At 62.5% G+C, this 13,727-nt stretch overlaps 1 protein-coding gene across 1 annotated transcript; it reads right to left on the minus strand.

The window, feature by feature from the left end:
- Positions 1-12,179: 12,179 nt before the first annotated feature.
- On the minus strand, positions 12,180-13,049 carry OLIG2 (oligodendrocyte transcription factor 2). Its single transcript, XM_074983444.1, has one exon. The coding sequence runs from the start codon at positions 13,047-13,049 to the stop codon at positions 12,180-12,182; it is 870 nt and encodes a 289-aa protein (XP_074839545.1).
- Between the last annotated feature and the right edge of the window lie 678 nt (positions 13,050-13,727).

The following is a 13,727-nucleotide window of genomic DNA, read 5'->3' on the forward strand; positions in this document are numbered from 1 at the left end:
TCCCGGGTGCCACTGGCTGCTCCATGACGGCAGCACGCGCGGATGCTGCCAATGGCAGAGCGCCGCCCGGCCGGCTGCCCCGCGCTCTCCCGAGAGCCGGGCGCTCTGCGGCCCCAGCCCGCTTCCTTCCTTCGTCAGCCACTCCTCCGGGGCCACTGCCGCCCCGGCGCGCCTCCAGCCCCGGCGTCGCCCGCCCTCGCGCGCCCGGAGCCTGGCTCGTAATGGGCCAGCGGCCTCCGGGTCAGCACAAGCCGCGGTTTGACCGAACCGCCCGTCGCCCTTCTCCTCCCGTACTACAGCCCCTTCCATCCAGCGTGTGTGGCCGCAGAGCTACTGCGCAATCGCGTTATAGCGTTGGGGAAGCGGGGGTCCTGCGCGCGAGCGGATCCAGAGCTGGGGAGCTACAGCCACGTGTCTCTGTCTGTATAGAATATACCCCCGTCTGTAGAGCTCTGTGTGTGTGTTGCTGTCTATATAGAATCTCTCTCCCTATCTATCTAGACTATATCTCCAGCTGTGTATCGCTGGGTATATCTCTCTATCGATATAGAATCTCTCTCTCTCTATCTATATATATCTATGTAAAATATATCTCTATATATATCTCTCTATCACAGAGGGAGCCGTGTTAGTCTGTATCTTCGAGAACAGCAAGAAGTCCTGTGGCACCTTACGGACTAACATGTTTCGGAGCATAAGCTTTCGTGGGCAAGGACCCGCTTCATCAGATGCATGAGTGCACGAAGCAGGTCCTTGCCCACGAAAGCTTATGCTCCAAAATATCGGTTAGTCTATAACATGCCACAGGTCTTCTTGTTATATCTCTCTCTGTCCATCTATCTATATAGAATATATCTCTATGTATATATCTCTATGTGTATCTCTATCCTATATAGAATATATCTCTATCTATAGACCTATCTATAGAGAACATATCTCTGTATCTCTCTCTGTACATATCTCTATAGCCATATCTCTGTCCGTATCTACATCTATACACATGCATACACCCAGATATACTGTTGAATAGCCAGAGAGAGGTAGCCCTGTTGGTCTGTATCTTCACAAAGCAAACCAGCCGTCCTGTAGCACCTTCAAGACTAACAATCTAACATATTAGGTGATGAGCTTTCATGGGGCAGACCCACTTCGTCACACCTGGCTCTGCCCCACAAAAGCTCATCCCCTAATGAGGTATTTTGTTAGTCGCTAAAGTGATATATGCTGGGGTTATTAACGAGGTGCACGTTTTATCAATTCCCCTAATGGTAGGTCTGTTTTGAAAGCGAAACTGCGCGATAGTTACACCGTTTGGTAAAGATGAGTGCAGGGCACAAACTGGCTGTCCCTCCCCATACTATTAATGAGGTACACGTTTATTAATTCCCCCGAAATCTCTCTAGTCTGGGAGGCTGGGGATCTGCTGACCCTGGGGTTATTAGTGAGCTTCAGCAGGGTGCCTGAGCTCTCCCCTCAAGCCGCAGTTAGCAAACCGGGGGAATGTATCCCGAGGTTACACGCTCCCCATAAGGAGGGCCAGCCCGAGCCCCAGCAGTGTGGGAGGCGGGCTGCCTCCTGGCGTGTGTGGGTGTCACCCCCGTGACTCTGGCAGGAGGTAGGAAAGTGAGTTAGCCTAATGTGTGCGGGGCTGCCCTGTCGGTGCCATGGGAGCGCTTTGAAGCCTAGCAAAAGCGGCCGTTCCTCTGGTTCCTGGCTGGGAGGGGAGAGGTGGCGGGGGAGCGCTACGCGGGTTTGTTCGCCTCCCGGACCGGAGCAGCGTTTCCACCGACAAAACGCGGCGCGGAGAAGCTCCGCTTTCTCGGGCCGGGTTCGGCTCCCCAGCGCCCCGCCCCTTTCGACCCGCCCCCAGCTGCACTGGTTGCGCAAAGGCGAGAGCGCAGCCCCCACCGGCAGCTGCGCTCCCTCCTCTCCCCAGGCTCTCCGGGGAAACGGGTGCTGGGCCGGGGCCCGTAGCCGGAAAAGCCGGTGCCGCAGCCCCCCAACTTACAGCGGTTTCCATTGTGTAGAGGGTTTACAGTGTGGTTCCACGGCTGCCAGCCCCCGGCGGTGCTGTCCAATCCCCTTTAACACTGCAGCTCCCGGCGCCTGGCCCCGGGAAGCTTCGCCCCCGGCTCCCCGGCCAGGGTCACTCACAGCCCGCAGGTGCGTGGGGCTCCCGCGGGGCCCGTCCTCCCCACACGGATCAGAAAGGCACCGCGCGCCCAGTCCGCAACGGAGACCGCTCCCGGCGCACCTCCAGCGTTCGCATTGCCCGCCCGCGCCCTTGGGCAGCCGGGGGCACCCGCCCAGGCGCACTATGGGGAAAACCTGGGGGCCCTCGGAGGCGCAGGATTGTCCTGCTGAAGTCTGCTGCGATTCCACCCCCGCCCGCGTCCAGCTCGCCTGGCCCTTCTTCGGTGCCCCTGGCGCCTGGCAGCAGAGAAATCCCAGCCGGGCGCGCCAGGAACACAGATCCAGCCGTCCCTCGCTGCGCAGCGCACTTGGCAGGGTGGCTCCCGCCCTTTGGTTTAAATTGGGAGCGCAGTTAGGAGCCAACCAGTCTCCCGTACCGGCTGTCACTTCCTCCATCCTCCGCCCGAGCCTGCCTGCGGGGTCACAGGGGGTAGCAACCCGGGTCCGGCCCGACTCCGCCAAGAGCCCGGGCTTGTTTGGAACCGAGTTCTCGGAGCGCTCCGGGGGCGCGCTGCTCGTCCCGTTTGCTTCGGGGCGGGGGCTGAGCTGGCAGCTGAAACGGGGTGTTGGCCAAGGGCGGCACCTTCCCTGCCCGACACCTGGGTGCCGGTGAAGCTGGGAGGGAATGACCCTGGGGGCTGAATGTCACCGCGAGAAGCGACCCGCCGGGAGGGGGGTTGTCTGCTCCGGGCGGTAGCCGGGCTGAGAACGGAGCCCCGCCGCACTGAGCTGTAACAGTGCCCGGCTGGCCGCACCCAGCGCCGCGGTGTGTGTATCAAACCAAGAAGCCGCCGGCTGTGGCATGGCCCTTTCCCAGGAGGTGAGAGGCCGCCTGCTGGGCATCCAGGCGCGCCCATGGCCCGAAAGGCCCAGCCCCCCGCGGCGATGGAGAGTGTGTGCGCGCCAGGCTGAGCAGCTCAGCCCGGCCGGGGATAACCCCCTGGTGGCTGTAACCTAAGGCGGCAGGTAACACCTCTGACCTGAACAGGGGGCGGGGAGCTGGAGGGCAGCCGGCCTGTGCGGGGGGAGAGAGGGTGAGCCCGGGCTACTCCCTCCGGGAGACACCCCTGGGCTCCTCTCCCCAAGGCGGGTTGGGATGACCGCCCGTGCCCGCTGGGCTGACGCCTCTGCGCCGCGCTGGGCCGCTGCGGCCTAATAAACGTCCTGCCCCAGCTGGTGGGTGAGAGTCCCTTCTGGCTGCCGGGGGGTGGGTGCAGGGCCTGGGGACCCCCGATCCCGAGCGCACCCGCTGCCCGCGTCCTGTCCAAAGGCCCAATCCCCGGGGCTGCTTGAGTAGATCTCCGGGGGCCTCGGATCACGTCCCTCCCTGGGGCCGCAGAGTGACTCCGACAATGGTCTCTCGAAAAGCCCAGGCGGGTGCAGTGGCCAGGGCCGGGTTCCTCGCCAGGGAGACGGCGCCGCAGCCGGGGCAGGGTGTGCTGGGGGTGGTAGTGATTCTGGTGCAGGTGCTCCGGGTTTGGGTCTCCGGGGCGCCGAGAAACACACGAGCCCTCGGAGCTGGCCAGGGTGTCAGCCCCCTCCGGTGCGGGCCCGATCCTGCACGTTTGGCCCAAGTGAATCTAAAGCGAGCCCTGAACTTGGGGGAAGACAGAGAGGGAAGGAGGCCACGTGCGCGGCTCCTGGAAGAGCTGGGGAGTTAGGACCAGGGGTTGCCCCCGTGAGTTGGCCAGTTAACTTGCGCTTCTCTGCTGACTGAGTCCTTTAGCGGCTTCCTCCCTGACCCGGCCATTCGGTGGAACGGAGACCCGCGGAATTTAGGAGACAACTTTGACCTCTGGCAGCCAAGCTCAAAGGGACGATTCCTTAAGCATCTCACGTCGAGGCACTGGGAAGTTAGGGGAGACAGCCGGGCAGGGTGGCGGCCCTAGTGGAGCTAACTGCTGAGAGCTGCCTGGTGCATTCTCCACTACACGGGAATAAATGGCGGGATCCCCCCGTGGAGATAGACATTAAGCTGCAAACCACCTCCTGGGTGCTGCCGAGGTTTACTCGGTGCCTGACGCGTGCGAGACAAAGGGCGAAGTCCTGCCACCAAGGTGCATTTGGCCCATGACTTTTCAAGTGGGTCGGATGCTCCCCCGCTGCAGAGCGCGTGGATCCATTTAAGGCTCGCGCTGGTGGGCCGGGGTCCAGGTCGGTTCTCTGCCCGGCTGTATCACGCTCCTTTCAGCAGAACGCCCTCCCACGGGAGCTCCGACCACGACTGCTGCCAGGACGATGGGGGAGGGTGAGAGGTTTCCCAAAGTCCAATTTCCAGAAAACGAGGGGGGCTCATGTTGGAGTCCTACGTAAACCAGCCAGACCCGAGCGCAGGCTTGGCGGGTGGATAACCGAGGCAGTTGTAGGTTGCAGTGATGGTCACCCAAGGCTGTGGTGCGAAAGGGCTGCAAGGAGAAGGAACTGAGTAAAGGGAGGCGAGTCGAGCTAGTTCGCTGGCCACCGTCTCCAGGCCTGCTGGAAGACGCACGGAAGTCACTGACAAAAAAGCAGTCCAGTAGCACCTTAAAGACTAGCAAAATAGTTTATCAGGTGAGCTTTCGTGGGACAGACCCACTTCTTCAGACCATAGCCAGACCAGAACAGACCAGACTCAATATTTAAGGCACAGAGAACCAAAAACAGTAAGCAATGAGGACAAATCAGAAAAAGAGAATCAAGGTGAGCAAATCAGAGAGCACCAGAAAGCTCACCCCATAAACTATTTTGCTAGTTTTTAAAGTGCTCCTGGACTGCTTTGTGTTTTGACAGCGTATAGACTAGCACGGCTCCCTCTCTGTTACCATGGAAGTCACTGAGAATGGGCTTCATCTGCTCCGGGGCTCCCAGGCGCTCAGGGTTAGAAGGTCCCTGCAGCTTAGGACTCACTTCTGCACCTCTTGCCTCCCATTGAACCAGCGGCCTTTGGGGTGAGCCTGAAGCGCAGGAAGTGACCCCCCATGGTCTTGGTGACTCCCCCACCCAGCATGTCCTCAGCTAGGGATAGCTCGAACTTCTGTGGCGGAGTCTTCTCTCCCGACGCACCTGCCCAGAGCAGTGGCACAGGACCACTCCACCCCGTGTGGGAGCTGATTCTTCTTTGCACTCTCCCCTTACTCCCTGCCTATGCTAGTTCCTCACAACAATCAGGCGTCAAATCCACGAGTGTCACCGTCCTCTATGACTGAGAAGCTGCTGACCTTCTTCTTCTTCTTCTTCAGCAGCAGCAGCAGCGGAAGCAGCCATGGGCATACAATTAGCACATACATCCATCGGCATAACAAGTGGCTCTGCCAGTGACCCCTTTCCCAGCCCTTCTCTCCTTGCTGTATAAACCCCGGCTTCTATTTTTTCCTCCTCTAATCAGCTGAGGAAGTGGGTCTCACCCAGGAAAGCTCGTGTCCCGATCACCGGGTTAGTCTTCCAGGCGCTGCGGGACTGCTGGTGGTCTGGGAAAGCGCGGACTAACCGGGCCACCCCTCGGAGCCCAGCCATCACGGTATAACTAGTGGCCTTGCAGGTCAGCGTAGGGCACAGAGAGCGGTGTAAACGAGTCCTGGGGTGACACTTCGGTTTGCACGGACTTCGCAGGCGCCTTTCGTGCCGCCGGGCATCCCTGGGGGGGGCGGGGGTGGATGTACCCCTGGTGAGGCCCGATGGCTCTCGAGGCTGAAATGGTGCAGCGCACGTGTGGGAGGGGCTGGGGAGCACATCTAACCCGGCGCGCGTGGCAGCATATGGGGCGCCCGCCGCCCCCGCTGAGACTGTAACACTAGAAGCGAGTCTAGGCTTAATCTAGGGTAAATGTAATGAGCGGAGCCCGGCGGGGGCCTTGCCGGTGCAGAGCCAGCAGGGGAACATATGGGCACAGCATCGGGGCGACGGGACGGGGGACTTTAACGAGGCAGCTAATTTCATTGGCAGGTGAAGGGAGAGGCCCAGGCAGGAGCAGCCAGAGGGGAAGCGCGTGGCGGACCAGCTGGCGCCGGGCTGTGCCGGCCGGTCTTGGGGGAGCGGTGGAAGGGGGAGAGCGGGAGCGCCGCTGACCGGAAGGGAAGCGGGATTTGGCTCCACTCTCGCCCGTGGCGCCCTACAGCCGAGGCTGTGCCAGTGTTGGCAGGCCGGAAGCCAGCCTCCCCCAGCCGCAGGGACTAGGGGAGTGCTCGGGTGGGGCGGGGGTCACAGCACACGAGGGACAGGGACAACGGGGAGGGAGGCCGCAGGGCACCTGGTCAGCGAGCTCTCCCCCCTCCCCCCAGGGCCGGCGAGGGCTTTGGCCGTGTGCAGCCGGGTCCTGCAGCCCTGCAAGAAAATGGGGGCGGGGGGGCTGTTTGGTGGGATACAGGTGTCAGGGCCAGGCTATCCGGTCCCTCCTGGGGAGGGCGGCGGAGGGGTTCCCGCCGCTGGGGGAGATCCCTGTCCGAAGGCAGCCTGTCCTCGCTGGGCCTGGCCGGGCGCTCCGGCTGGAGGGGGCAGTTCCGCCAGTGCAGGTGGGCGCAAAGAGGAGCAGTGCTGCTCGTGTGGACGCGGGGTACTTCGGGTTTGTTCCACCCTCCCCTCCCCGAACCCGCCCGCAGTGAAGTCGCCCGCTCCAGGCTCCCGTGAACCAGCCCAGAGGACAACGTCGGGCTCCAGCACGTCTCTTCCCAGCTCGGGTGACGCTCCAAAGACTCAGGACGGGATTTCTTAGGCGCTGGGCTCTCCCGGGGCAGACCCACTGCCCCAGCCCTGCAGCACTTCCAGCTCCGCAGCCACGGGCGGTGGACTCCTGCTCCCGGAACGGCCCGAGTCCTGCGAGCTGCGCGCAACCCTCCCGCGGGCCGCCGGCTGGGGTGTGAAGGCAGCGCTCAGCAAGCTCTCAGCGGAGCCCTCCGCGGAGCCACCTGCCTCTGCACCTGACAGTCCGCCCCCGCTCCCGGAGCCCTTCACCGGGCGCTGCTGATCTACTCAGCCCGGGGTTCGCTGGCCCGGCTCCGGTTTAGCCACTGCCGCGGCCTGGCCGAGCTGAGGGCGCGTCCCCGGGGAGTCGGTATGTTTCAGAGCAGCGTTTGTTGAACCCAACCGCCTTCTTCCTGTGCAGCGACCAGAGCTGTTCCTACACGGCCCGGCCCGGCCGCAGCGCGCAGCCCGCTTCCCCGAGGAGATCCCGCCGCTCCTCGCTTCCCAGCGGGGCAAACCGAGGCACGGAGCGGGCCTAGGACCCGCGTCCCTTGCAGCTCCCACTCCGCCCACTGCACCCGCTGACTGCAAGGGCAGAGGGTCCGACTGTCGCGGGGGGGGGGGGGGGGACTTTTTTCGCTGTCGAGGCAGCTGAGTGACACCCCGGGGCCGCGGGAGCCGCGGGCTGGGAGGCCCGTGCCAAAGGATCTGGTGGTTGTCCTGTTCTGGGGTCGGGACGCGCAGTGACACGTCTCTGGCAACCCGGCCGGTGCATCCCTGGCACAACCTGGTGTCCGGTTGGGCTGGGCGTATGCAACGGAACCAGAGCTCGGCCTGCAGCAGAGCCGCTCGGGGCGGTCGAGGCGCCCGCACCCCCTCGCTTGGGGAGGGCGCCCCGCCAGCCACTCTGCTGCAGGGCGGATTTGTTCTTCGCCCCGGCGGCAGAGGCGCGAAGGTGCAACCCCCTTGGCAGGGGGACCGCGGGGCACCCCGCTCGTGCAACACTCAGAGCCCGGGGGGTCCGCAGCGTCTCGCACTGCCCCGTGCCCGACGCTGGGAAGTCACTTGGGCTCCGTGATCCGGCCCCTCCATTAGGGACCCGCTCCCCGGTCTCTCGGCCAGTGCGCCCCCAGCCCGTGCGCAGGGCCAAGCCAAGCCCCTCCGCGGCGGAGATGGCTTTGCAGCGGCTCTTTTCTTCCCACGGCCTTTGGGCGGGCGGGCGCGGCTCCCCGTCAGGATCAGCCCCCCCTGTGCCGCTGCCCTTGGTGTTTACATCCCGCCCGGGGCTGAGCTCAGACGGCCGCGATGGGGGTGAAACGCCCGAGCGCCAGAGGGATTTTGAACCCCAGCCACGGGCTGCGGCTCTGCTTTCCGCCTCTGCCAGCAGCCAAGCCCGCTGTTTGAGGGGGCACACTGGGGCAACACCCGCAAGGCGAGTGCCGAAGGGAGCCCTTCCTCAGCCGTGCCCGGCGAGCCGGGGAAACTCCTTGCCTGGACCCAGGCCAGGGCCGGGAGAAGGTGCCCTGGCCGCGTTCTGCCGCGCGTGGGAGGGAGGCTGGCGCGGTGCCTAAGCCGCGCGTGTGCGTGGCGCTCAGAGTTCCTCTGTGTTCCTAACCTGTGTAATGGGCACCGCGGGGGAAATGACCCCCCATGCGCCAATCGCCTGCTGCAAACCCACCGCCGCGTCACGCACGGGAGGGCCGCTGGCTCAGGGCAAGGCTAAGGGCAACAAAGCAATTATGAGCGGCGGGGGAGGGGGAGTCTCCGGGGGCTCCCCCCCCGACCGGCTTGGCCCTAAAGCCTCTTGGGGGACGAGGGCAATGCTACGGAGCCAGGGATTGGCTTCCGCGGGCCATCTTGGGTTTGAGAGGGGGGGGTCTCCCGGGCAGCGTAATCCTGGGCACGGGCATAATTAGCGCAGGAAAGACTGATCGCCTTTAGCACTGGCCGATATCCGCTCTCTGCCGGGTATGTTTCCGGAGCCCAGAAGGCCCGGCTGGGCCTCCGCTGTCTGCTCTCGCTCTGCCACTTATCCCACTGCCACATAAAATGCGCTGCCGGGTCAGCTTGTGGGTTGAAATCTGCGCCCGGTAGAAAAGTCTCGACGGATGGCAGTAACCCAGGTTATGCCGGCCCCAGGACGCAGTGGGAATTGGGCCCCGGTCTCCGACGGGGAGCAGGATCGGGCCCCTCGCTTTCTCATTGCACTGTGGGCAGAGAGTAGCTTCGCGCACTGCAGCCAGTTCCTGCCTGGTGTGTGTGGGGTTAAAAGCCACATCCGCGCGCAGGGGAGGGCGGCCAGTGGCTCTGGTTTCCCGGAGCGTGCGAGCGGCCACGTGGCGTCCGTGGGGCCAGGTTTGCCTGGGGAGGTGGCGATGGTATTAAGAGGGACGTTAAAGATCTCTCCCTAGTCCTGTCTCCCGTTACACCCCTAAGGCTGCCTGGAATTGCAGCCCAGCCACGGAGTTTACTTCTCTCCCGCGCAGGTTGGACGTCTCCCTCCTTGCCCGGGAGAAGAGGGGTCCTCTGGAAAAGCATCCCCAGGCAGCCGGGCCGGAGTCCCGCGTCCAAACAGCCCCCGGGGCCCTCCTAGTACATCCTTCAACGCGTTTCCTCGGGCTCTGCGCTCTTCCCAGCCCCACCCCGGCAGGGTTATGGGGCGTTCCCCTGCCCCCTTCCCAGGGCGGCTCGCTTTCTAGCGGGCTAAGCCTCCCCCGGGGCCAAATCACTTATCACCTTGAGCACCGATCTCCGCTTTCTATTCAATGTAAGCGCCTGCTGCGGGGTGGGCGAGATCCGCGCCTGAGCAACAGCGGCGTAAGGGGCTAAAACAGCTTGTGCGTATTCCTGAAACGCGTGGCGCGCCCCCCGGGATCGAACTCATGGTCTTGCGGGCGGGTATTGTAGCCCGGGAGCTCACGGAGGGCTCTTACGCCTCCCAGGGAGCTGCAGCGTCCCGCCTGTAGGCAGTAAGCCCCGCAGCCCTGCCCCTGGGAGGCGAAAAGGGCTGATGCGTGCTTGCAAAGCTGCAGCGCTCTCCCCGCCGCCTGACAACTTCCACCCCCCAATGTGCGGTGGGGGCTGCGGGAAAGTAGTCACAGCCTGGCTGGAAAGGTCCCAAAGAGCTGACTGCGCCTCGGTCCTGGGGCGCTTGGGGTCACCCCAGGAGCGCGTGTGTCGTTTTGAAAGGGCTCCGGCGCTTTTGGGGTGCAAGTCCGGGGGCGCTGGGCTGGGCTCGAAGCTCAGGCTGGGAAGACACGGAAGCGTTTGCACAAGTGGGAGCGAGAAAGTGCGGGGCGCGGGTGTGAAAGGCCAGCGCTAAAGAAAGCCTGGGCGCCGGTCATTAGAGAGGCGCGGTATGGGGAGGGGCGTGCGGTGGACCCCGGAAAGTGAAGCGAGGTGGCAGTACAGCGGAGAGCGCCGAGGGGGCGTTCAGGGGAAAAGGAGGGCCCGATCCGAGGCGAAGCGACCGCGGCGGGTTAATTACATGTACAACCAAAGCAAGATTGCTCCTCTGAAAAGCGCGTCCCCCCTCCCGGTTTCGGCTAGGAGGGGGAGTTAACTTTGTTTAGAGGGGAGCTCTACCGCGTCTTTTGGGGCGCAAATCAGCTCCGCATACGCGCCCTGTAGATCAACCAAACCTTTGTTTTGCAAGCGCTGGACTTTTAAAGCGCAGGAAAACGAAAATGTTGCTCTAATTTATCGTTGTGTCTGAACAGGGCCGGTTAAATAAACAAATAGAGAGAGACGCAGTGAGGGAAGAACGAGATTCCCCCGACTCATTTCACGTTCATTTTCTGTCTAACGTCCCCGATTCGGACCTATTTGAACAGTGCACATTACCACCAGGCTGCGTTTAATATTTCCTTTCTGGAAGCAATTCCCCAGCTTTGCTGGATGCTGAGGTTTGTTTAAGAACATCTTAAAAGTTCGGACCTCATAAACGGGGTGAACTGATAATTAATCTTGCAACTTAGAGAACTGAGGGGGAAACAGTTTTAAATGCAACCGTGCTAGGAGAAGAGGTTGGAGTATGGTATGAAAATGGTCTAAATCCTTTCCTCAAGGTTTTTGGTTTATTTATCTAGGATTCTTTTCCAGAAAGTAAAAAAGAAAAAAATAGAGTTTTCTTCTTCTGCACCTCGGGTTCAGCCTCTCCACTTCCCAGAACATAACTGAACGGAAAAATGCAATATACTTAAAAAGTCTTTTTTTTATTTAAAACCTCAACAGTGGATCATTCATTTTGTTTTTTTTTTTGCAACCAAATAAGTAATAAATATTATTTAGCAACTTTTTTTTTACAAAAATAAACAGATGATAAAATCTCTGCAACGGGCAGTAATAAGAAAAAGTGTTATTTCAGGAACAAGCCCAGGTTCTCAGAATTGCAACACAGGCAGTTTGGAATTCCTACATAGAAAGCTCACGAAAGAGTTTTGTGACTTTGTTAATAGTGGCAGAAAAGGTGTGGGGGGGAGTGTTACACTAAAACAAAAGAAAACAAAACAAAAAACTTTTTACCATTCGTAAGGTTTCCAGCACAAGTGCACTAACAGAAAGTTCAAGCGTAAGGGACTTGCATCATCACTGGACAGCGTATTTACAAATCCAAACACCGGCAAACTTTGCAGGCTACATTTACACCAAAAGCCTGCGCTCGCTGGTGGGAAGTGACCAGCCGAGTGCTTTATGTTTCTGTCGACACGAACGGGTCGAAAGGGCATCTGTAAAGAGAATCAAGACAAGCAAACACAAAACCCTATGCAGTTTTGGTTACTTCAGTCGAGGAGAAGCGTCTATAGCTATTTTCAACTCCTACCAAAGTTTAACGCGACGCACAGCTGTTCATGTTAAGAGTGCTCGGTGAGTTTACACGCGTGCTGCTCGCGAGCGGACCAAACACCCAGTGCTGCAGTCAGGCTGGCCTCCTGGCCCCGCTGGGAATGACGGAGGGGCGAGGAGCAGGTCGGCGTGGAGTCGTTTGCAGGAAAGGAATCGGTTTTTGTCCGTCTGTCTCTCTGGTGGGCTTCGGTGGCTGTCGCGTGCCCTGAGGCTGCGGCGGAACGTGCCTGGAGGGGTCCCGGGTGGGCTCGGGTGGGACCGAGGCGGGGAGGGGTGTTTAAAAAAACTCGAATGAGAGTGATGTGTCCTTGTAAGTCCTGCCTGTGCCTGTGCCTGTGCCTGTGCGGGAGGCCCCGGAGGAGTCTGCGTCCCGCTCCCGCACGTGGCCGCGTTTCCTCGGGGCAAGGAGCGGGAGATTTGCGCCCCGGTTGCCCCCCCCGGGGTTCGCCAGCTCCTGGAACCCTGCCCTGCCCCGGCGCACGGGCTCATTTGGTGTCGGTGGCTAGTCTGGGCAGGCTGGCCGCGCTCATGCTGGAGACGTGGTGGTGAGGCGGGGCGGGCACCTGGCACATGCTGCACGGGCAGGGCATCCCCCCCCAGTGCTGGAAGCTGCCGCCCAGCGGGGCCGAGGCGGCGGCCGGCGATTTGAGGAGCCCGTGCGGGGGCCGGATGGAGCTGACGGCGGAGAGGCCGGACCCGGGCAAGGAGGCGCTGGAGACGGCGGCGGCGGGGGGCAGGATGGGGTGGTGCACGGGGTGCGAGGCGGGGTGGCCCGGGAGCTGGGCGGAGTGGGCGGCCATGCCCCCCGGGCAGGCGGAGGGGTGGAAGCCGGCGTGGTGGCCGCCGTAAATCTCGCTGACCAGGCGCTTCATCTCCTCCAGCGAGTTGGTGAGCATGAGGATGTAGTTGCGGGCCAGGAGCAGCGTGGCGATCTTGGAGAGCTTGCGCACCGAGGGCCCGTGCGCGTAGGGCATCACCTCCCGCAGCCCGTCCATGGCGATGTTCAGGTCGTGCATCCGCTTGCGCTCCCGGCTGTTGATCTTCAGCCGCAGCTGCTGCAGCTCCGGCTCCGTCATCTGCTTCTTGTCCTTCTTGGAGGAGGCGGAGGAGGAGGAGGACGAGGAGGAGGAGGAGGAAGACTTGAAGCCCAGCTTGTCCACCACCACCACCCCGGCGGCGCTCATGGCGCTGCGCAGCTCGGCGCTCAGCTCGGGCGGGGAGTCGCTCTGCGTGGAGCTGGACACGGTGCCCCCCGAGAAGCCCCCGCCGCTGCCTTTACTCCTGGCCGAGAGGAAGAGCTCGTCGGGCTCCGGGGAGGACGGCCGGCTGGAGACCAGGCTGGCGTCGGAGTCCATGGCCCGGGCCGGGCGCCGCGCAGCGCCGCGCCGCGCACCAGGCTGCCTGCGAGGGGGAGAAACCGGACAGCTACCCCAGAGCAACGGGCCCAGCCCCTCCAGCCCCTGCCCCGCGCTCCGGGCCGCTTCCGGCGCGCACCGACTGCGGCCACGGCCCAGCTTGCTCCGCCCCAGCCCCAGCGCAGCGCGCCCGCCGGCTCCCAGGCACGCGTCCCCTCGCCCTCGCGCCCTGCCACAACCACAACCACGACCAACCCCCATCGCCTCCCGGGCCGCTTTCCAGCTCGCGCACCGCAGCCAAAGCGTCGTCAGCCGCGTCTCCCCGGAGAGCCCCTCGCCTCCTCCCCAGCCCCGCCCCAGGGGGCTCGCCTTGCCACGGCCGCCCGGATCCTCTCCAGGTGCTCACCGTCATCCGGCAGCAAAGCCCGGGCTCTCCGCCCTGCTCCGCACCCCGCCCAACGGCCCGAGCGCGGAGCAGCCCCCAGGTTCCCACGCTGCGCCCCGCACCCGGAGCAGCCGCTGCAAGAGGGGGAGGGATCCCGGAGAGGTGGCTGGAGGGGCCGATGTGGGGGCTTAGGGAAGGACTGCGAGGAATGAGTCCATTCCCGGGGCGGGGGGTTCCTAACCGGATCAGTACTCGCTTAAACGCTTACCCCCCGCTTCTGCCCTCTCCCGCAG

Source organism: Carettochelys insculpta, chromosome 1, assembly GCF_033958435.1.
Source record: "Carettochelys insculpta isolate YL-2023 chromosome 1, ASM3395843v1, whole genome shotgun sequence".
Taxonomy (NCBI): Eukaryota; Metazoa; Chordata; order Testudines; family Carettochelyidae; genus Carettochelys; species Carettochelys insculpta.